We start from the raw sequence: 23341 nt of genomic DNA on the forward strand, positions 1-23341 counted from the left end.
GGGGGGGTGAGGTCCACGGTGAAGTGCTCTTAAATGCCGCTTTCAAAGCTTACTTTGGAGTTCTGAGATCAGGATCTCAACTTTTAAAGTTTGTTTCCTTCAGTTTGCTAAGCACAAGACACATTCGGACATTTCTGCTATAGGTGAGTAACACAGCCAGAAAACTTTAAGAAAGGTTTGCTAGACTACCCAGGGACAGTACATAAGAGGGGGAGATTGCTGAGCTGTGAAAGTTGCTTATTCGGCCTAAGAATTCTTGGGTGCTTCAAATTGATTGGAATGTACAGTCTGGCAGACGGATTTTTATGGAGAGAAAGAGAAGCTAGTGGATGCAGTCAAACCCACAATCCTAAGCACTTCCTGGAAAACGTTTACAGAGCTGATTCTGGTACAGGTGGTACACGGAAGCTTACGTGCAAGGGGACTGTGGCTGGGTCCGATACACTACCTAATCCGCTCGGCCGGCAGAGCCCTCCGGGAGGCAGCCACGGCGACCCCGCGCTCTTAGAGGCCCAGACACGTCTTGCGATTGTCCTGGAGCTTTATTCTCTTCATGCTGGAGCTGGAGTAGCCCTCGTCGCTGCCCAGGCTCTGCATGCTGCCCCGCTCGTCCGAGTCGCTCACGCTGCTGCTGCTCCAGTCCAGGTCGCCCGTGAGATAGTCTGTGCTTTCAACGTCCACGTCGATTTCTTCTGTGGGGAGGATAAGAGACACGGGTGAGGGCGGGCTGCGGGGCGCTCGCGCCGAACCCCCACGCCAGCCCCTGCTCCGGACCCGCGGCCTAAGTGCGAAAAGGAAGGAGGGGCTCGTTCCTGGAGGTCCCGTGACTCGCCCTCCGCCCGGGTCTCCGTTCCTCCCCCGCGCTGCCTCTGGGGATGCGCGCGCACGCAGGCAGGCACCGGCAGGCGCGCGCGCGCACGCAGGCACATACGCAGGCACGCACGCACGCAGGCACGCAGGCACGCAGGCAGGCGCGGGCGCTCACCCCTGTCGGAGTCCGAGCGCTCCGAGGAGACCGTGGAGCCGATGCTGTCCATCCGTATCCTCTCGATGCCCAGCTTCTCCAGCTGCCGCTTCAGGTGCCGCTGCTCTCGCTGGAGCTGGTCTATTTGGTGAATGGCTTTTCTGTCACAATCTTCAAGTTTCTGCAAGTCAAAGCGGTAGTTGTTGGAGCCCGCAGGCCGATTTCAAAATTGCCAAGGACTCCGCGTCTTGCCCTCGAGCCGCGAACTAGGCCAGTTTTCCTCAGAAGCCACTGGGTGTCACTTGCCTAGCTTCTCCCAGGGCGGGCCGGGGGCCGGGGCCTCCCGCCTCGGGCTCTGCAGCACCGTCACAGGGGTGCTGGGGCTGAGCTCGGCCCCTCTAACGCCGGGGAAGAGCCAGCAGCCCCCCACCGCCCGGTCTGTGGTGACACCCTGAACCCCGCTCTCTGAACTAGAGCCCGGCGTGGGCCATGCAGAAGGAGGGCTCGTCAGCTACATGGTCTAATTATATCAACATACATATATCTAATTATATATATATTATTAGCAATAGTTAATGTGTTCTATATAACATTATATATATATATATCAATCAACATATATATCTAATTATATCGAGTTATTCCAAATCTCAACCAACTGTTTGGTAGCAGGGGACAATCAGTCTTGAAGTCCTGATTCCAAATTGTCCAACGTAAGAGCTTAAACGGCTTTCCAAAGACCACTTGTTTTTATAAATCTGTTTAACTGTGGTTATGTTGCTCTAAACAGAGGTTCTTTTTCCCTCCAGAATTGTCATGTATGCATGCCACTAACCATAATTAAAGTGGCATTTGTCCAATAATGACTAAAGGATTATTAGTAAACAGTGAGTTTTGGCTGTGGCTTGCAGGAGTCTGAATACCACTCCACTCCCTCACCTTTTGCTATTCAAGCTACGTGCTACATGCAGACTCTGTTTCAGACCCTCTGGGAGGTGCTGGGGGTACAAGGTGAGCATAAAGACCTCATCCCCTCCTCCGACAATGGAGACAACCAAACAGTCACACAAACCATGGTCAGATGACAACTGTGATAAGTGCTAACAGAGAGATCCAATAATAACTCCATCTGTGGCAGGAAGGATATAAGCAGGTCAGGAAAGGTTTCTCTGAGCTAGTGATACCTGTGTTGAGATCTAAAGGATGACAAGAAGTTAACTAGGTGAAGAAGGGAGGGGAAAGCATACCACACAGAGGGAACAGCACGTACAAAGGCCCTGTGGTAAGAGCATGACAAGTGCAAGGGGCTGAAAGGGCGTAGGGCACAAGACGCTGCTGTACAGGCAGGTGAGGGCCAGGTCACACAGCCTGGGGCAGGCCTGCTGACAGTCTGTCCTGAGCCACTGATGAATTTTAAACCGGGTGACATGTTGACTTGACTTTGGAAGGATTATTCTTGGGAAGCACAGAGCTTAGCTCAGAGGCAGCCAGAAGAAATACAGGGAGGCCTCTGAGGAGTTCACTGCAGTAGATGACGGTGGGTGAAATGGGAGTGAGCCTGTGAAATATTTAGGTCTTGGAGAGGACTTAGATATATATATGGCTACAGAGCAAGGGCTAGCAAGGATGACCCGGAGTTTCTGGCTTAATAAATGGACAACTGGAGGGCCCTTTCACTTCTGCTACATAGGGGTGAGAAATAGTTGGGTTCTGGACATGTTGGGTTTGGCATGCCAGAGATCATCTAAGAGGCAGGTTGGAGGATTCCCTAGAGGAAAGGACTGTCCTGGAGATACACATTTGCTGTCCCTCATAAACAGACAAACCCTTATTAGACAGGTAAAGCTAAAAAGGAATCCCAAGGATATACTTACCTTTATGTGTAATTTGGCTTTTGTCAATAAACTCAATGTAGTGTGTCGGTTCGATTCGGGCCCAAGTGGAACCAGCCCCTTCAACTTCTCCAGGCACAAGCGAAGATGGGCCCGCCTACAAAAAGCAAGGTCACACGGCACTGAGAATTTCACAGTGGGCCAGAAGGCACTCTGGAAGAACAAGTTCTAGAAGAGTAGGAAGTTGCCCAGGCCCAGTAATGGCAAATGCCACCAATGACCTCTGGCCAAACAAACAGCTTTGGAAATTGGACAACTCTGGTGAAAGCCATGGAGAAGCCAAAACTGGGGTTTTCTCAAGTCTCTTTATAAAATAGGTGTTAGGGCAGGGACTAATATCTACTATTATTAGACATATTTATCAGGTTATCACCAGGTTTCTGGGTTATGATGTGACCTGACAGAACATGCCAGGGTTTGAATCCTTTCAACCCGTACTTCCTCTTTTCCCGCCCACGGACCACTAGAACTAGCTCACTGCTGTATGTAGTATTTACACAGGTGAATGACCTGCACGGTTATTCATTACAGCTTGCTTTAGAATAGCAAAGATCAAAACCACCCAAGTCACCAACAACAGGGAGCTGGTTAAATAAATTATCATGTGTCTATACAGTGGAATACTATGCAGCGATGAAAAGAACCAGGATGTGCTCTATTTACTACGAGGAAAGAACTCTCAGATATATTGTGAAATGAAGAAAAGCAAGATATCAAACCATGCATAAAACATGCCATCTTTGGACAAAACGGAGGAAAAGTAATTATGTTTTCTTATATGGACATAAAATCTTGAACAATAAGAAACTAATAACAACTGCAAGGAGAGAGAAGTCAGGGCATAGGCAGGGATAAGGAAAGGGAGTGAATTTTTACTGAAAAACATATCTTTCGGTTTTTCAACTATATAAACTGCTATTCAAAAAGATTTTTAAAAAATAAGGAAAAAGCACATCATCAGCATTGCTACACCACACAAGCATGCAGAACAGCTAGAGATAACCACATATAGGCCTTGAAGGGGGTACAGAGGTACAGTGGGACTGGGCAGGAAGGGAAAAAGGCCAGAGGAAGCAGAAGCCGCAGTGAGCCACTTGAGAGAGAACCTTTAGTCACAGACTGACTGGAGTCCCTAAAGTTTTGGAAATTAACACTTCATTTCTTTGTGCTTTATTCGAGAACCTAGCAGATCCCATGAATGGGAGAAACAGCCAGAACTCAGAGTTTTTGCCTCAGCCCAGCACGTCCTGAAAGCCTTCACAGGCCATTCCAACCCACAATGATTCCTCCACTTTCTGAGTACTTAATGGTTTATACTAGTAAATGGGAAGTTCACGGTTCTGCCTGAATTGTTTGGTACTTGCTACTTAACCACTCATTCATTGCAAACTCCTCAAAAAGTTGGACTGCCACTTACTACGGTGCCCCCCCCCTTAATAAATGTCTGAGTGGGTTATGTCACTATTCAACTAGACAGTAAGCTTCTGGAGGACACAGTCTATCTCTACTCCACCTCTGCACCTTCAACAGTGCTTAGGCTCCTGGGGTTTTAGACACATGCCCACAGCCCACACACAACCACCTGGAGCAGAGTTCCCGGGAGCCAGGAGACAACCTTAAAGCTTAATTTGCCTTCCCCTCCCCTTAAAATTTATGACTGTATTAGCAAAAGTTGGGACTAAAAGACGCAACTGCTTCAGAAAGCTCTAAGAGGTCCATATGTGTGATAATGACCAAGGAAGTCCATTCACACCTTTCATATCAAGACTTCAGGATGTTCCTCCAAGGCAGATCTAACAAGTGGTGCATTAGATATCCTTCTGAGCCCCCTGCCTCATCTGCTTCCAAGCCTCCTTCCTTGTCTAGCTCTCGAAGGAGCTGTCCTAGACTCTCTGAGGGCCCTCCAAGCCTTGACAAACTTGAAGAATACAGCATTTGCTCTTGAGCTAGGAAAATTTAATGGTACAAAAATGCCTTACTCTTTGACGAGACTTCCACTTGCCCTGAAACCCTGTCCATGTGGAATGGTCACAAGTAAAGGCTCCCATTAGAGGTTTGCTCCTCCTACCACTACAGGAGGAAAGCTGTGTGTAAAATGTACCTGTTTACCTTGGGTAATAATATTCAAGAAGAGTCATGAAAATAGATATTGGAAACACCATGAGAAAGTATAGTCGCTTATACAGTTATCCAAATTATTTCTCCCAAAGTTTATAGACAAATTGTCAAGTTAGGGAAAAAAGTTCAAAAATTAGATGTAGGCATTTTTCAGCTTGTTATCTGCAAAGACTGCATGATTCAGAACAGTGTCCTATTAGTCATTTTATGATGTGGGTTTATCTACAAATATGAGTACGTAATTTTTTAGGAAGTTTGTCTACTGTTAAAAATATAATAAAGTCATCTTTCCATGCATCGTCATTTCTAGTTGTACAGGGAGTCTAGCCCAGAAAGTATAATTCTCACTACCCAAATGTGGGTTCTTCCAAAAAACACTTCCAGTTGTGAAACCAGAAATAAGCCATTTGACTAACTCAAGCTAAGGATAATACATGTTTATTCAGTGTTTTTTTGGCCTGGTTCTATGAAAGTACGACCAGAGCTTTTCTGGATTTTTGTCGAGATCCAAAGCCAACTTCTGTCTTTGGTAGTGCCTGTCTTGGCCTCCTCTAGCACCTCACTGCTCAGCCCAGTGGCTGCCCTGCCCTGCCCACCTGCAGACATCCCCAGGCTGGCACCTGGGCCAGTCACAGGGGAGGGGTGAGGTCTATGGAGCAGGCTCAGTTCTATCATATAATAGTGAAATTCGACTCCTGAACCAGATAAACAAGCAAACAGACTCCTCTGTAAAAGCTCCCCCTGAGGCTCCTCAACCCTGACACACACACACACACACACAGGCACACTGCACCCTGGGATCTGCAACCCCTTAGCCAGCCTTGAGAGCACTGATGAAGCACGAGATCCAGAGCAAGTAACACAAGCACCCATCTCAGCTCTTCCTCCTCCCCAGTCCTGACTATTCCCCTGCCCAGGGCTCTGGGTCCTCAAGGAGGGGATCAGTGTCCCGTTCTGAACTAGGTCTAACTCCCCCTTGGGGAACCAGCAGAGGTTTTGCCACAAGTACTTAACAGGAAGCCACTCAACAGCCCAGTCTGATCCCTACTTAGACCTCCTCCCAGCCCATCCTCTTCAGCCAGTCATCCTGTTGCCAAGAGCTGCCTCCCTGCTCCCCACCCCCAGCAGAAGGGGCTTGTGCCAAGTCCTGGCTCCTTCCTGCTCCCAACTGCCTCTTCTGTTTGCACTGATCCAACTTCTTTGTACCTAGGTCATGAACTTTGACAAACTTTGTGCTGACTCTTCAGAAATATTGCTTTAATTATTCTGAATGGACAGATACACCTTTGGTCTATAGTAGCATAAAGAGACCAATCTTTGATCTGAGCTATAATCAGTAATGCTCAGATCCAAGTGTGCCCTATAACTAGGGATAACTAAATTAGATACGAACTATAGTTTTTCTTCAGTAAGGTTTTGAAAAGGATCTCAAATTTTACTTTTGTTTTTAGTTCTTTTAATAGTTTGAATCTGTCACCATACAACCAAATGTTAGCATGGTATCTAAGAGCAAAGGTTTGGGACCCTGGCTTTGCCACTTACTTCCTGTGTGACCTTGAGCCCATCACTTAACTCTACGTGGCATCAGCTTTCTCAGCAGCAGACAGGAACACCACGCCCGACAGGGCCGGTGTATTAACTGGGACAAGGAATGGAAGCCCCTGGCCAGGATCTGACAGGAGTGCGCTCTTACACAGCAGCTGTTGTTCCTTCAATTCTAGTTTCTTCTGTGACCGATAATTACTGGGAACAATTTGTATAGCACTATAATATTCCTTTGAAAATCAATAGGAAACTCGGGGCGCCCGAGTGGCTCAGTCATTAAGCATCTGCCTTTGGCTCAGGTCATGATCCCAGGGTCCTGGGATGAGCCCCACATCTGCTCCACGGGAAGCCTGCTTCTCCCTCTCCCACTCCCCCTGCTTGTGTTCCCTCTCTCGCTGTCAAATAAATAAAATCTTAAAAAAAAGAAAAAATAAAATCAATAGGAAACTCGAAAGTGTCTCACTAGGTAGATAGAGGCTATCTGGTAAAATCCAATTCTTCCTTAAAGAAAACACTTATCTTCTGTCATTAAATTTAATGGAAAATGTAACCTATTTTCTATGGCAATACAGATCTTGCTTATGCTAAAGATACTATTTTTACATTTAAAGAAAACCAAGGACAGCGAAGGAGACCATCAACAAATCTAAAAGGCAACCTACTGAATGCAAGAGGATATTTGCAAACGCCATATACAACAAAGGGCTAGTACCCAAACTATATAAAGAACTGATACAACAACACAGAAAAAATATAATCCATTTAAAAATGGACAGAAGACATGGACATTTCTCCAGGGAAAACCTACAGATGGCCAACAGACACGTGAAAAGATGCTTAACATCACTCATCATCAGGGAAATGCAAATCAAAACGACAATGAGATATCACCTCACACCTGTCAGAATGGCTAAAATAAAAAACACAAGTGGGGGCAAGGATGTGGAGAAAAAGAAGCACTCTTACACTGTTGGTGGGAATACAAACTGGTGTAGCCATTGTGGAAAACAGTATGGAGGTTCCTCAAAAAGTTAAAAATAGAATTACCCTACGATCCAGTAATCGCACTACTAGAGCAAAACAACTAAACACTAATTCAAAAGGATACATGCATCCCTGTGTTTATAAGCAGCATTATCTACAACAGCCAAAGTATGGAAGCGGCTCAAGTGTCCACGGATAGATGAATGGATAAAGAAGATGTGGTATAAATATATACACAACATAGTATTATTCAGGCATAAGAATGAAATCTTGCCATTTGCATGCAACGACATGGATGGAACTAGAAAGTATAACGCTAAGTGAAATAAGTCAGAGAAAGACAAATACTGTATGATTTCATTCACATGTGGAATTTAAACCAAACAAATGAGCAAAGGGAAAAAAAAAAAAGGCAAACCAAGAACCAGTCTCTTAACTACAGAGAACAAACCTATGGTTATCAGAGGGGAGGTGGGTAGGGAGGGGGGGAAGTAGGTGACGGGGATTAAGGAGGGCACTTGGGACGAACACTGGGCAATGTGTGGAAGTGCTGTATCAGTATATTATACACTTGAAACTAATATTACACTATGTTAATTGTACTGGAATTTAAAAAATTCAAAAAATTAGCAAGGATCTTATAAAGCTAATGCATGCATAAGAAAAGACTCCTTCTTGGCCACACATCATGTAGAGTCTTGGGTAGAAGGGAGCCCAAGGTTGAAGAGCACCCAATCCTCCCTGCTCCAGCTGCCCTGCCACAGCCCAAGGAAAACAGGGGGGCAAATACTGACCTTGGAAGTCCACGCACATCTCTGGATGGATTTTATTTTTTCTTTTTTTAAAGATTTTATTTATTTGACAGCGAGAGAGGGAACACAAGCAGGGGGAGTGGGAGAGGGAGAAGCAGGCTTCCCGTGGAGCACCGAAAATCTCTCTCATACAACAGCAAGAAGAAAGGAGAGCATATTTAGGAATAAACTGAAAACAGCTTAGGAAGGATCTCTAGGAAGGAAACTAAAACTTTGCTGGGAGACAAGAAAATCTGAGTAAATGGAAAAAAGTAGCACCTTCCTAGATATGAAATCTAAAAGCAAAGATGCCAATGTTACCCAAGTTTGTCTACAAATTTAACATAATTCCAGAGGGAAAAAAACACCAAGTGTTCTTCTTAATGTTGGGAAATTAGTCTAAATTCCATCTAGAAGAATACATGTATAAGGGATTGCCGGATTTTTGAGAATGAGGAGGAATGTGCTATACCAGATATTAAACTGTATTATAAAGCTTTAATAATTAAAAAACAGTATACCCTAATACAGGAATGGATAGACAAATCAAGGGAACAGAATAAAAAATTCCCAGAAACAGACTGAAGAATAGGTATGAATTTAACATATAACAGAGGTAACACTACAAATCCTTAGGAAAAGCATGGATTATAGAGGAGTGGGAAGACTAACATCAAAATAAATTCCAAATATATTAAAGATTCAAATATATGTTTTGATACCACACTGTTCTGTTAGTTTTCCTTAAGTCTTGTCAGCCATGAATTACGGGAAACTAAATATCCAAGCGAACGGAAGTCATTAATGAAGAGGGTCTAGGCTGCTTGAGGCACTACTTCCTACAGAGCTATGGCACTGACAGAAGGCACCTGGGCTAGCCAGCGCGCTCTTAAGACAGTTCTGAATGCTGCTCTTCTTATTTCTGCCTCCAAACTTAAGCTCCCTCGAGTCTATCCATGTCTCTCTCCCTCTCAGGCCAGCAGATTTGTCAATTGGAGAATAAACTGGGAAAAGAGTTAAGACCATAGGTAGACTGTGCCATCTGCAGCTAGTGCCCCTGAATTTGCTAGGTTACCTCCAAAAGTTCTTCCTGACTTGAACGTGGCCAACGAGTGGGAATGGTATCCAACCAGGCGCATGTGCATGTCTGTTAGGAGGGAGGCACTGTTGTCAGATTACTTTTTTTAACTGAAGGTGTAAGTGAACGCTCCCACAGTAGAGTGTAGGACAGGACCCAAAGAAGAGTTAGAAGGTCAGAGCAGAGCATACAGGACGGCGGCCAGTGAAGGGGGTAAATAAGGAATTAAGTTCACAGGTGGAAATCTAGAAACATACACTTGGCTCTTTCATTCATTTACTCCACCTGCATTTCTGAGAGATTACTCTGCACTGCTACTTTCATAGGTGCTAGGATACATTGTTGAGTTAGATCAAGTCCCTGCCTTGGAGCTTCTTAAAATTTAGCCGGAGATCAAACATAAACAAATTATTGCAGAATTACTGATCTGAGCTACCTTCAGATTATGGCAAATAGCAACCCTCACTAAAAGTTCTAGAACAGGCTCCCCTTTCCCCTCTACCAAACCTATTCTTTCTTCTCCCTCACCCATATCTTGTTTGATTTAAAAGGTTGTCAAGCTTCCATAGGCCATCAGAACCTGTTTTTTCCCTTTCCAAATAAATCACATTCATTTCTTCATTCATTCACACACAGCACACTTCCTATATATCCAACTGTTCTTTCATTACCAAGTAATGGGAAAGACCAAAACTTTTATTTTGTGTTAACCCACTGGAGCCTAGAAACAATAATACATCTGCAGATGCTGACCTGAGAGTAGAATCTGGTATCCTAGGCAATCCATGTCCCTTCTCTTTGAGAAAAGCCCTACCTAACAAACATGATACATGGGACCTGAGTACTACTTTTCATTAAAACTGGGCTTCAGATTCTTCACCAAAGAAGAAAAAAACCAAACAATAAACAATAGCCTATTTAACTCTAAAGTTTCACCGTCGTATTTCCTAGCTTTGTGTGGGCACAGATTTAGCCAATTAAATAGCTTCAGAAATTCTATAGGATAATTGGAGGTTTAATAAAAATTTCAGATATGTTTTGTATGAGCTGTATAGTGAGAAAAACAGGTTTAGTATAGAGTAAGAAGAAACAAATCATTTCATGGGGTCAAAATTTACTCCCTAAAAGTGATTACAGGTCACAAGAGATACTTTCTCCAGATTAGGGGTTGACAACAGAGCATTACCATGTTAAACAAAAGGTCCAGGTGAAGACTACAAGTCATACTTTGAGGAAAAATATACTCTCCTTTCCCTAAAATGATCCCTTTATAAATAATTGCCAGATGCATCATTACTACCAACTTAACTGGAACCTTGGAAGGTTTTGAAGGTTTTTGATAATTGTGATAGGAATCTTTACAAAAAAAAATAGAGGTAGTTCTATATGCCAGCTGTATGGGAACAGGTCACTCAGTGAACAAGGCATAAATAGCAATTCACGGTGGCTACATTCCGAAGTTATAAGATCACTTCTCTACTAAAGTATGAAATACATAGTATTTTCATTAATATTTCCTTTCTAGAGCCCAATTTTAAAAATGTACACAATACATCTTATGGTTGGTACTTGCTAGCTTTCTCGCCCTTTGACTATTAATGTCTATGACAAAAAGTCAGGCAGTGCCCCCACTGCTCCAGCAGGGACGGGAAATGAGTTGAATAAGCAGCATATGTCTTTTCTCCAAGTTTTTCCAAGGGCAGATGCCATCTATCCAAGAGGTATAGTCCAAGAACCATAGATTCTAGTGGTACAAATCTGGGTGTTCTTCCACACCATTAATGTAGGCCAGATTTGCACACTGATAACTACATCCCTTCTTTGTAATAACGAGGCCATGCCCTTAGCCCCATGTGGCAACAAAGCAATGCGGATTTGTTACAACACCCTGGAGTGAAATCTGAATGTGGTCAAGAAAGTTCAGAAACAGTAAGAGTGGTGCAATGCCTACCACAACTTGGGCCCAGTGCAAAAGTTATGCCCCTACCCTCTTCCAATAGAAGGAGCTTGGCCATTTGAAAAGCCAATATAATGATAGGGACCTGCAATAAATTAGCATATCCTGCCAGAAGAGACCTGACTGCAGTGGTTTCTCATACCAGACCAGATGCCACTGAAATACTGTTAAACCAAATGAAAATAATAGCTTAGATCAGGCTGCTGAGTCCTCCCCACAGAGCACACACAAAAATCTTTTGTCATGGGGTCAGAAGACTCTAGCAGAGGTAATCTCTCTAGACCAGCTGCCTAATTCCAGCAAGGCCTGCATATGTACCATTCCAGAAAAACGAATGTCTATTATTAAAGAAGATGCCAGAGCCTTCTTTTGAAAAAAAGCCCATTCTAGCACCTGACTCCTGACCCACTGGATGCAGCTTATATGCATTCAGTCAGTCTCCATTTGCTGAAGTGCTACTGAAAGGCATTCAGACCAGAGGAATCCCCAGCTAAGAGAAGGAAAACAGTAGAATTATCATCAACAAAGCCCTGTAACAACAAGATTCAAAAACTTCCTCTATTCCAACAAAAATTAGTAATTACAATGGGAATATAACAGTGATTTAAAAATTTTTAAATGTAGGAATATCTTTTAAAAGAAATATGCAAGATGCATGGGGAAATACTATAAAACTTTAGAGACAGAAAATTGATCTGAATAAATGAAGTCACATACCAAATCCTGGATGGAAAGAGCTAATACGTGAACGTGAACTTTTAAAGGTTAATTTATATTGAAATTATTAAATTTTGATTTTGAAAATCCCAAAAGGATTTGGAGGTTGGGGAAATGGATTGACTATACAATTCACAGGGAAAAATAAACTGGTGAAAATAGCTAACAACATGGTAAAAAAAAAAAGGAGAAGGGAGGAGTAGGGATTTGCTTTACCAGATCTTGAAGTGCATGATAAAACCTCAATGACCGAAACAATATTCACTAGCACAGGAAAAGCAGAGCAGATGCGCAGTGGAAGAGAAGAACCAGTCTAGAAACAGACTTAGCCATGAACAAGAATTTAATATATAATAGAAGCAGCAAGTTCAAACAGTGAGAGAAAATGGATTCTGTTAAAGGAAATGATAAACTGGACAATAACATGATACTCAAAGGGGTGATCTCTTTCATATATATCCTTCATATTATATAGTCTTCTCAAAATAAGGAAAAAAGCAAACGCCTAAAATTGGCAGAGGTTATTAATAGGCAATACAAAGAAAATTATTTGACTGTGCTAGTAATGTAAGAAATGCAAATTAAAACAAGTTGTCGGCTTTTGTTTTTTATGTATCAAATTCATAAAGGTCTTAGATTATACTAACACCTTGTGAAGGTATAAGGCCTGTTACCTGCCAGGTGGGCAATCCAGCAGTCAACATCGAAAACCACAACAATGTGTATATCATTATTTCCACAGCTATAAATTTACCCTAAGGATATAATTATGGTGTTGGACAGAGATTTATCTACAAGGTAGTTTAAGGAAGTATTGTTTGTATTAGCCAAATACTGGGAAGAACCTAAAACAGGGGATTGGTTATATGAGTTACGGCACATCCATATGAGGTAATACAGTGTATTCACTAAAAGTAATGTTAGAAAAGTAGACTTAAGGACATGGGAAAATATTCATAATGTAGCTTGAAAAGAAGATAGAAATTATTATTATTTTTAAAGATTTTATTTGACAGAGAGAGACAGTGAGGGAGAGAACACAAGCAGGGGAAGCGGGAGAGGGAGAAGCAGGCTCCCTGCCGAGCAGGGAGCCCAATGTGGGACTAAATCCCAGGGTCCTGGGATCAGGACCTGAGCCGAAGGCAGATGCTTAACCGACTGAGCCACCTAGGCGCCCTGAAGATAGAAATTATTTACTATATGATCCCATGTTGACTTAAAAAAAGTATGCACAAAAGTCTAGATGGATACAGAACCTAGCAGGAATGTTAGAGCTGTTACTGCTGCAAGATCTATTACGGGTGATTTATATATTTTTTGTGCTTTTTGGAACTTCCCAATTTTCTAAACTAAACTATACTTTTAAGTTATTTTCCAAAAACAACTGTGGAGATACACTTCAAAGTTCCACTGCTGTCCTCTGGCAGCTAGAATTATGGATGATTTAAATTGGTTTTAGAAAGACTTTCTATATTTCTCAAGATTTTCTGTAAGATTAGTTGGTTTGTTTTAAAGATTTTATTTATTTGACAGAGAGCAAAAACGAGAGAGATCACAGAGGGAGAGGGAGAAGCAGACTTGCCCCTGAGAGGAGAGCCTGAGGCAGGACTTGATTCCAGAACCCTGGGATCATGACCTGAGCCGAAAGCAGACGCTTAGCTGACTGAGCCACCCAGGCATCCCTGTAAAATTAGTTTTAAAAAGAAAAATAGCACAGGGTGCCTGGGTGGCTCAGTTGTTAAGCGACTGCCTTCGGCTCAGGTCATGATCCTGGAGTCCCTGGATCGAGTCCCACATCGGGCTCCCTGCTCGACGGGGAGTCTGCTTCTCCCTCTGACCCTCTTCCCTCTCGTGCTCTCTGTCTCTCATTCTCTCTCTCAAATAAATAAAATCTTAAAAAAAAAAAAAGAAAAAAAAACAGCACACTCACTTAAAGTGTTTCCTTAGGAAGCTAGACCCACAACGACCAGTTACAGTTCAGAGAAGCAAAGACCGAGTGACAGATGCTCCTATCTATGCTGATGAACTGAACCCTTCACCCCAGGGGCTTGGGCTTCATCAGGCTCTGTATTCCCAGCACCTAGGACACAGCATCTTCAGTGCTCCATGAATGCCTAATCTAGAGAATGGAAAATACAAGCCTTCTAGAATGCTGGAGGTGGGGTATTTTCCTACCAACACCAAGAATATTAAAGTGGTAGTGTTGAGTATATTGTCCTCTTTGTGGAGTCCTAACAAACACCAATTACTCAGAATCTCTAAAGTGCCACAGAAAAGATTTGTTTAAAAATCTAACCCAAGTATAATCAACTCTGCAATCTCAAAGAGGAAAACAAATTCCCATCGTTAGTTCTTTTTCTAAGTTTTTTGTTTTTTTGAGAGCCGTGTCAATCTTTTTATGTGATGTTTTAAGGTAAAAAATGGCTAAAGTGTATATGCACTTAGCAAAGCGGGATTGTTTTATAGGCACCAACTACTAAAACCAGGGAGACTACAAGAGCAGCTGTTCAACTGACTTCAAAACCTGAAGATTCTTAAGCATCTACACTCATAAGGGGAGAAGAGCTGGGCAACTTTAAGTTCCTCCCCTGGACTGCAGCAACCAATTTTGGTTAAATTAAGAAATTTGAGTTTTTACTTCCTTCTTTTCTGTTCACATGCTCTGGACTAGAGAAAGAATTATCAAGACCTTAAAAGACTGAATTCCAAAAAAGAAAGGGCAATAAGGAAACTAGATAACTCTTCAGCGAGCAAAAGTTGACTGGTCACACGGAAGCAGTCTGAATTAAAAGCAGCTTGCCCAGTGGGGACTCCAAATCCAGTTTTCTAGATTCTTTGCCTCCATAGCCTCTCATGTATACCTCAATCTGAGCCATAGTGTATTCATTCAGACTGTCTCTGCATCTTTCCCATTAGACAAACAACATTTCTCTAGGATGGGGACCATGCTGATTTAATACCCCCAGTGCAAACTCTTTTAATACCTAGTACTGAGTACAAGTTCTTGAGACACTGTAGGGAAAAAATAAATACCCCTGAACTGCTAAAAGGTAAAACTGACATTGTGTGGCATTCTTGCAGAGGTAAGAGACATAAAGTTGTAGTAAGTGCAAGAGCCCTTAGCTGGGGGGCCTGGGTGGCTCAGTCGGTTAAGCGACTGCCTTCGGCTCAGGTCATGATCCTGGAGTCCTGGGATCGAGTCCCACATCGGGCTCCCTGCTCAGCAAGGAGGCTGCTTCTCCCTCTAACCCTCCCCCCTCTCATGTACTCACTCTCTCTCAAATAAATCTTTAAAAAAAAAAAAGCCCTTACCTGAAGGTGTAAAATTTTAATAACAAAAATGAGTGTCTAATGGATAATAAAAAAATAAATGCCTACGTAAGGTGGGGGAGAAAAACTAGAAAACTTTTCAGCAGAAAGAGTCCCAGTTTACCCAGTTCACCCCAAAGGCAGAAAGTTGAGAATCTAAAGATGAGAAAGAGAGGCCACATCTGATTACCCTTCCACCTTAAAAGATACTTTCGAGTTCCCAATTCATGATCTGTAAATCCCTAAAGCAAAAAGGAAGCTTTGACTTCAAACACAGTCACAATCGGAGAAATTAAAAGGGAAGAAGAGGGATGGGGAGAAGCACGTGTGCAGTGAGGCACATGCATGCACACACAGAATTCCTCAGCGGAGTCATGCTAAATGTTCACCCCGTTCCAACATTCTCCTTCCTATTAAGTCAGTCTGCCCTTTCACGGACGAAAAGTGTCATTCAGATCCTCACTTTCAGAGTCAGGCTCCCTCTTCAAAGAAGGTTTGCATGAAATAACCATATGTATTTACAGAACCATCATTACACATCATCTTGTTCATGCAGAGCACTGAGAAAGCCACTCAATCTGAATGGGTAGCCTGTATTTCAAATTGATGGGAGCTCAGAGACCAGAATGAAGCTTGTTCAATGGTTCTCAGCCCTGGCAGCACATGAGAATCACCTGGGGAGCTTTTAAAAAAAAATACTAGAGCAGAGTCTCAACCCAAACCAATTAAATCAGAATTGCTAGGGGTGAGGTCTGGGCATTGGTTTCTTTTTTTTATTTTAAAGCTCCACAAGGAATTACTATTTCCACCCCCCACCCACCATGGTAAAAGTGGTTGTTTTTAGAGATAAAAGATTTGCTTTCAAATACTCCATGCAGAGGGGTAGTTTTGATTAAACAAGATTAACAAAATGATGATTGTTGAAGCTGGGTAATGGACACATAGGACTCGATTACATTATTCGTTCTCATATATTTGAAGATTTGTATGTTATTTTATAAAATTGGCAGAAATAAAATCTGTTCCTTCTCCTCAAATGTATACATGTGTGTAACTTAATACAAAAATTTAAAAAAAACATTAAAATAAAAGCTTTGCAAGTGACTCTAACGTACAACCAGAGTCAAGAACCACTAGGCTACATTGTTGAAGGAGGGACAAACTGGATTTAGAAAATAAAGATTTTAACAAACAGCAAGAGGCAATCCAGGTGAGAGAGATCAACTCAGGAAGCCAGATGGATCCCAGGGAGGGTGGCAGGCCTCCTCTAGTGAATCACCATCTCCAATTTGTGCTATGCATATATTTGCCTGATTTTTGAGAATCTTTATTCACAAGTAAACTGTAAATACACACACATATGTATGTGTATTTATATATATCTGGGTGTGTACATGATTTAAGACAGAACTACCAATTATATTTAGTAGCATGTAATTTTTTTAAAAAACACTATTTGTGGAAACACTGCTCATGACCTAAACTGCTTTGGCCTGTGAAACAGTCACCCAGGAAGGCCCTCCTTAGGAGGAGTGGGTTGCAGGAGTGAGGGTTGGGAGTGTGGTCTCCGGAACCTGCAAGCCCTTCATCTACCTAAGTGATTTAGGGGCAGCGCTGCTTAGTGGGCCTGAGGAAACTCTTACATCAGATGTTACTTGTGGGAAGAGCCCACGAAAAGCATCCAAGTCTCTAAGATCAGGGACTACATCAAAACGACCCCCATCCCACCCCCAAAATCCCCAACTCACCTATTCTTCTCCATTTCATTGTGAGTTGACCTGAAAGAGGGAACAATAAGAAAAGAGTAAGATTCTTCTTGTCTTAAAGAACTACTTCAGCACCAATACAATTATTTTAAATTCTTTCTCTCCAAAGTTGGTAGGAGAGGGAACAGGGAAGAAAAACAGTGGGCTCTGCTAAAGAAATCAGTTCCTTTGAGGAGTTAGGTAAATGTAAATATGTAAAATAGAGTCCAAGGAGAAGTGACAAACTTAAGAGGCATGCAATCCCTAGTGCAAATGTAATCCATTTTAAGAAAGGAAATAAAAGGGGTCTATTTATACAATGAGAAAAACAGCTGCGCCATGTGATGTGAATTCGGGTTATAGAACACCAAAGGTTTCTTCAGGCTGAGGGGAGAAGAGTGGAGGTGGCACCTCCTCCTAGGCCTGCAGTTTTTTCTAGGTGTAGTAGATACGCCAAAATTTTATGCTAAGTTGCTTAACAACAGGATACAATTTTAAGTGGATAAAAATTATCCCTTTTCCCTCAATCTTTCTACTCCCTGACGTAATTATTTGATCATGTACAACCTCCTGCAAAACGCTACTGGTGAACAGCTCCCAAATGATTTCAGGAAGGGGCTTCTAAAACTTAGCTCAACATAAAGACGATACAGACTGGTGAAAGCCACAGTGAGGGTGAAATGTGAAGTCTAGCTTTGCCACCAACTGGTACTGTAGAAGAAATAAAATTTTTTACCATCTTGTCCTTGGTTAACCCCTCTGTAAAATGGGAGTAAAAATTATTGTCAAATATCTACTGAACACACATAGATCAATGAGGTAGCAACTGTAAAAGTGATTAGAGAGCCTGGGACAAAAGCTGTGGTGGATGTGAAATCCTATTATTAAAGTGTTTATAGCTGACCTTGAATATAAGGTCTGGTCTAAGAATTTATGGTTAGGTTTCCACAGAAGTCACAGGAAGTCAGTCAATATGGCCACTACAGTGTCCTCCTCACACAACTAATTATAAACTTGAGGAACATCCCAGCATTATAAAGGAGCTCAATCTTGACCTTTCTTAATGGAAATTCCCTGGAATCTAACCAGTTCAGGAGAGAACACCCTGGCTGAGGCCAGAACCTTCCTGGGCCTACAGAGGAATTCTCACAGTAATCATGGAGAAACAGGACCTCTGTGAATGCTCCGCCACTCATTTATATCAGGGGGCAACCACCACCAATTTCATTCACACCAGAGAAGGGTGGTGGAGGGTTTGTAGACTTGGAATGAGAAATTTCCAATCCAGCAATAAAACTTCTCTTCCACAAGGCTCTTGGGACACCGATTTTTATTAACGAGGAAAACCAAGAAAATGACAGTATTTTAAGTTTTAGAATATTTGTTTTCTAGGTAAAGGATCTCAAAATTGGTTACCTTAAAAGCTTTACATTGATTCACTTGGTTTTCCCTCAACTTTCTTCAGTTACATTTTTCTGAAGGTTTACTTCCTGCAATGGCCGGCAGGATATCACAGTTAACAAGAGTCAGGCCTGCACTACAAACCTTTGGCTTTAAAGCACGTGGCATTTTAGTTTTAACAGGAAATAACAAGTTCAAAGTCTGACAGATTTTTTAAATGGATGAAAGTATATGATAGCAGCTGGTCAGGATTTCCCCCATTTAACTGTAGGCAAGGACCATTCCAGGAAGGTGGTGGAAGAGAGAAGTGTGGATATTTGAAAAGAATACAATCTGATTACAGAAAATAGCACACAGGGCACTCTTACCAAAAATTTCTGGATTCTTTGAAGATACATATAAGAAAAATTCTGAATCCCCAAGATAAACTTTTTAACAAATTCTGTAGGACAACTCCTTCCAGACTTTGAACAATTTCGGTAACTACAGATCTTATCTGATTACTTAAGAGTATTAACACATTGGGATTTTTACAAGGGGACTTACATCTAATGGCTAAAGCATTACTGAAGTGCATTTGGGTGACTGAAACTGAGTTTGTCTTTAATGAAAACAAGCCTTTCAAAAACGATCAGAGATTGCTTGCCAACTCTGTTAATGGGTAAACATTTATATTTTTAATTATTATAAGAATACATAGTATCTTGCGTCAAAATTATTTTCCATGTGGTTACCGAAAAGATTTGATAACTCTGGAATCACTGGTAAAGGTCAAATGTCACCATTGAAAAATATATTCTAACAAGGGGCACCCGGGCGGCTCAGTCAGTTAAGCGTCTGACTCAATCTCAGTTCAGGTCTTGATCTCAGGGTCATGAGTTCAAGCCCCACATTGAGCTCCACGCTGGAGGTGGAGCCTACTTACAAAAAGATAACTAAGCCAAACTACAGTGTATGAGAATGGGAAAAGTTCTTGGGTTCAAACAGATTCTCCATGTCAGCTCAGCTATATAGCCACTGTTGCATAAAAGAGCTAGGTGGCAGGTCCTGAATTTCCTCTTTCACGAGTGCCAAAGCCTGCTTTACAATTTTACAAAATATACCTTTAAAAAACTCTGGATTTCAGTTCTAAATAATTAGTAACTGATTTCAAAAACCAGTAGGAAAGAAAAAAAAAAAAGATTCCACCTCCCCTGTATTCCAGTAGTTCTCTGGATGATTCTGAAACAATCAATATTCACAATTTCATTTGTTTTTGTTTTTTAAACATGCAACTAGAGAAACTGGATGAAGATCTGCATTTTTAGTTCCCAAGAAGTTGGATATGTGGCTAAATCTTTTTTTTTCTATTGTCCAAGGAAAAGTAGCCCCCTGACCCTACAAGCAAAGAGCATAGCATTTCAACCTGAATTAACAAGAATAAACTATTATCTGGTGGTTATGTAAACCAGCAGTGATCTCTCCATCGCCCTTAACTCAGTTCAAGATCCTGACCATACATGGCCTTGGAGAGAAGTCTAATTCAAATCAAGGGGTCAAACTGCATTCTCTGGGGTGATGTCTCACTGCTCAGGTAAAGGTCATTCCAAACAGGGCATGAAGGAAGTGATCACATTTAAACAAAAACAACCTGCTCTTGCTTCATGTTTGCTTCGTGCCATCTCCAGGTTTAATCATGGTCTCTCAGAGATCCTTGCACCACTGAGGATATTACACTAATTCATTAGCCAAGAATATGAGAAACTAGCCTCCGGTATGAAACCATGGAAAACAAACCAAGCCCATTAACAGAAGAAAGCTTTTCCAAAACTGAGAAGTTACAGCTATTTTTTCCATAATAACACTGGATATTAAAGAGAAAGAATCTGTTTCTTGACCTGAAGTTCTCAACTATCATTATTTTTCTTTCCTAATCCCCTTTGGGGACCAGCCTACTTCTCTTTCAACATCCCTTTCTCTTCTCTCTCCACCACTGAACCTCCTCTCCTCCAACTTTCCTGTGAAACTTAGGGAAAAATAAAGTGCTGAGGATTACGCCTTGACTAGTAAGGTGGGCAATTCCTCCCAAATCATGAATGGACAAGAGCACAAGCAACAAATGGACTACCTTTTTCAGGAAAAATAAACCAAAAGCCTTCAAAGTTCTTCCAAACAAAATCTTAAAAATACTATAACAAAATGCAACACAGCTAAATCATTTTACACCACTGCATAATACAAGTATTTACATTCTTCTTGTAGGCCCTTAATACCCACACACAGATCTATTAGCTACCAGGTAGCTTTCACAGGTAATGTGAAAGATGGGAGGGAAAGGAAAAACCGCAGGGTAGTTAATTACTAGGTTCATCCCTCACGTGCCTTCTTATTCAAGAGCTCAGCACATGTGTGCTGCTCACATCCTGTGGTTCTACCAACACTAAGTACAATGGGATGAATCAAGGATAGAAGCAGCAGCAAGAACAAGCAGGGAGGAATAAGGATTCTAAGTCAGTGATGAAAATGTGAATGACTTTACTGGAATGAAAGGTGTAAGTAAATAGACCTAACAGATTTCCTACCTAACTTATATTTAAAGGGCAAAGAAGGGAAAAAGGGAGCAGTAGCATTAACAGAGTACTCATAGGTACCAGGAACTATAGTCAGGGTTTTAATGTGATTTCACTGACCATTAACCACATACTTCCCAGTGAAATTCACAGATTTTAAGAACTATAAGGCTAACAAAAAGGACTGTTGCATATTAATATTTTAATCTTAATCCTCTATCACCAAAAAGGCAGGTTTTAACCTCTATCATTCCTCTTTGCCATTATAAACAGATGTAACAGATGAGACAAACTACTACATTTCATTTACATGTCAAATATGAAATCCTACCACCTATGCTAAATCAGATACTTTAACATGTTTATAAAATCTTCACTATGAAAAGTAAAAGAAATGGATAATGTCCAGCATTTTCAATTATAAAAAACCTGCCCTGAATCTGCAACTTCTGAGGGCAACATATAGTCATTGTTGCTAATTTCACTGGAAGTTTCCAGAGATTTTTGTTCCAAAAGGGAGGAAAAGCAAAATTAAGTTAAAAAGTTCATAAAGAAATATAAAACATTTCCATTTCTCTTTTCTGTCCCCTCAACCCAAACAGAAGGGCTGCCTTCCTCAATGGCTTAAGACCATGTGTGCCTTACTGAATCATGATTGCTACTTAATGTATTTACTGGGTTATAAGCACAACAGACAACTTCCATTCTGCAGTTCGTATCATCTGCAGTATAATCTAAAAGAAAAAGAGAAATATTTACCAAATTACCTGCTACTGCTGTTATTCTTCTTGGATTTGTTCCTCCGTTTTAAGGCATCTCTGTCCTTGTTATTGTATGGTAACATGGAGGCATAACCATGTTCAGCTTCTAGAAAACCGAAGGATCCAGTTAATGAATGAGCCTAGAACATTCAATACTCTCTCCCCTCCACAGTACTTCCTTTTTAAATTTTATTTTTCATTAAAAGAATATTGTGTGAAGAAACAAACTACGCAAGGTGGAATTCTTAGAACAATAATTGTTTTTTTAATTGTGTGAATACCCTCAGTTCGGAGCAGGTGTAAGGAGCATTCCAGCTGCTCATTGTTGAGAAAGACACAGCAAGTCGCTAAGCTAATGGGGCTTGGGTTCCCCATTGGCAACGTCCAGCAGGTTGGCGTGCTTTAAGTGGGACCAGCCTCGGGCTGAGGTGCGGTGCGGGGCAAACACCCGGAACCCAGAAGGCGGGGAAGGGGGGGTGCAGGGGAATCGCTGCTCCTCCAGCTGGGAGACGGGGCGCCGGGCCCACTTGGGGCCCGGTCCGGACGAGCCCCGGTGAGGTAAACCAAGGGCCTGGCTGAGGGGACCCCGGGCATCCCATTTGCTTTGCGGCGGGGGGCGGCGCTCCGGACTCCGGGGGGCAGCGGCCCCTTTTCCATCCTCATTCATTGCCTTTGGGGCAGTGGCGGCCTCCCTTCGGACCGCGCGTGGGGAGAGCTGGAGGGGTTGGGAGCGCTCGCGGTCGCGCTCTCTGCGCCTCTAACCACCCCCAGAGCGGCTGGACACCCCTACCCCGCGGCCGGGCCCCTCAGAGCCCCCGGCCCCGGCTCGGGACGGACCCCTCCCGTCCCCGTGCACCTCTCTCCCGCCGCTCCAGGTAGTCAGCCGCCTCCAGCAGCATCTGGATGTTCATCCGAACCGCCGCCGCCATTCTGCACCGGGGGCCGGAGCCGCGGGACCAACCCCCACTGCCCACGGGCTCGCCGCCGCCGCCGGACACCCGCGCCCTACTGTGGACCCCGCAGAGCAGGGTTGAGAGAGCCTCTCTGGCTACCACGCTCGCCGGAGGGGGGGGGGTCCGGTGAGCTGGGCACCGCCGACACTGTGACAGAACCCGAAGAAGAGCAGCAGCCGCCACCACCGCGGAGTGTTTATCTCCGACTCACCATCCCCCCGCCCCCAGGCCCTTCTCTTGACAGGCCCGCTTCGGCTGCGTTCCTCATTGGGCACCCAGAAGAATGCCCCGCCCCTAGCCTTGTCCGATTGGGGAAAAGCATTACGGCCCCGCCCCCTAGAGTCCACTCCTCTCTCTGGTTGGTCATGCTTGACAAGGCCCGGGCTCCACCCCCTCTTTCCAATTGGTGACAGGATTCGCAACTCCGCCTCGTGCTCCTTCCCTGTTTTCCATTGGTTCTATACCGACAACCCCTTTTTGCTTTGTTAGTATTGGCCCAGAGCTACAGAAAGCGAGCCACTTTACCTATCTCCCATTGGTGGAGCCGGCTGAAACCTCCCAGTTACGATGACGTCAC

At 42.9% G+C, this 23341-nt stretch overlaps 1 protein-coding gene and 1 long non-coding RNA gene across 6 annotated transcripts in view; one reads left to right on the forward strand and one right to left on the reverse strand.

Moving 5' to 3' along the window:
* Positions 1–7908, forward strand: part of LOC112821185 (uncharacterized) — a 19564-nt gene extending 11656 nt beyond the window's left edge. For all 3 annotated transcript variants that reach the window (XR_003207368.2, XR_003207369.2, XR_003207367.2), the window contains one exon: positions 7131–7908. This is a non-coding gene — a long non-coding RNA (uncharacterized lncRNA). The remainder of the gene's footprint in view (positions 1–7130) is intronic.
* Positions 1–22983, reverse strand: part of MXD1 (MAX dimerization protein 1) — a 24829-nt gene extending 1846 nt beyond the window's left edge. Inside the window, exons 1-6 of one of the 3 annotated variants that reach the window (XM_025868537.2) lie at positions 22668–22983; positions 21818–21917; positions 17104–17133; positions 2839–2953; positions 986–1145; positions 449–692 (exon numbers count right to left, since the gene is read on the reverse strand). In XM_025868537.2, coding sequence (XP_025724322.1) covers positions 505–692; positions 986–1145; positions 2839–2953; positions 17104–17133; positions 21818–21917; positions 22668–22740 — 666 coding nt within the window. In that variant the 5' untranslated portion in view covers positions 22741–22983 and the 3' untranslated portion in view covers positions 449–504. Of the gene's footprint in view, positions 1–185; positions 693–985; positions 1146–2838; positions 2954–17103; positions 17134–21817; positions 21918–22092; positions 22202–22667 lie in introns of those variants that run through there. The other 2 variants (XM_025868535.2, XM_025868536.2) reach the window with 2 other exon arrangements.
* Positions 22984–23341: the final 358 nt, after the last annotated feature.

This window comes from Callorhinus ursinus, unplaced genomic scaffold (genome assembly GCF_003265705.2).
Source record: "Callorhinus ursinus isolate GAN/ISIS: 27379988/994484 unplaced genomic scaffold, GSC_fseal_2.0 scaffold10, whole genome shotgun sequence".
In the NCBI taxonomy this organism is placed as follows: domain Eukaryota; kingdom Metazoa; phylum Chordata; class Mammalia; order Carnivora; family Otariidae; genus Callorhinus; species Callorhinus ursinus.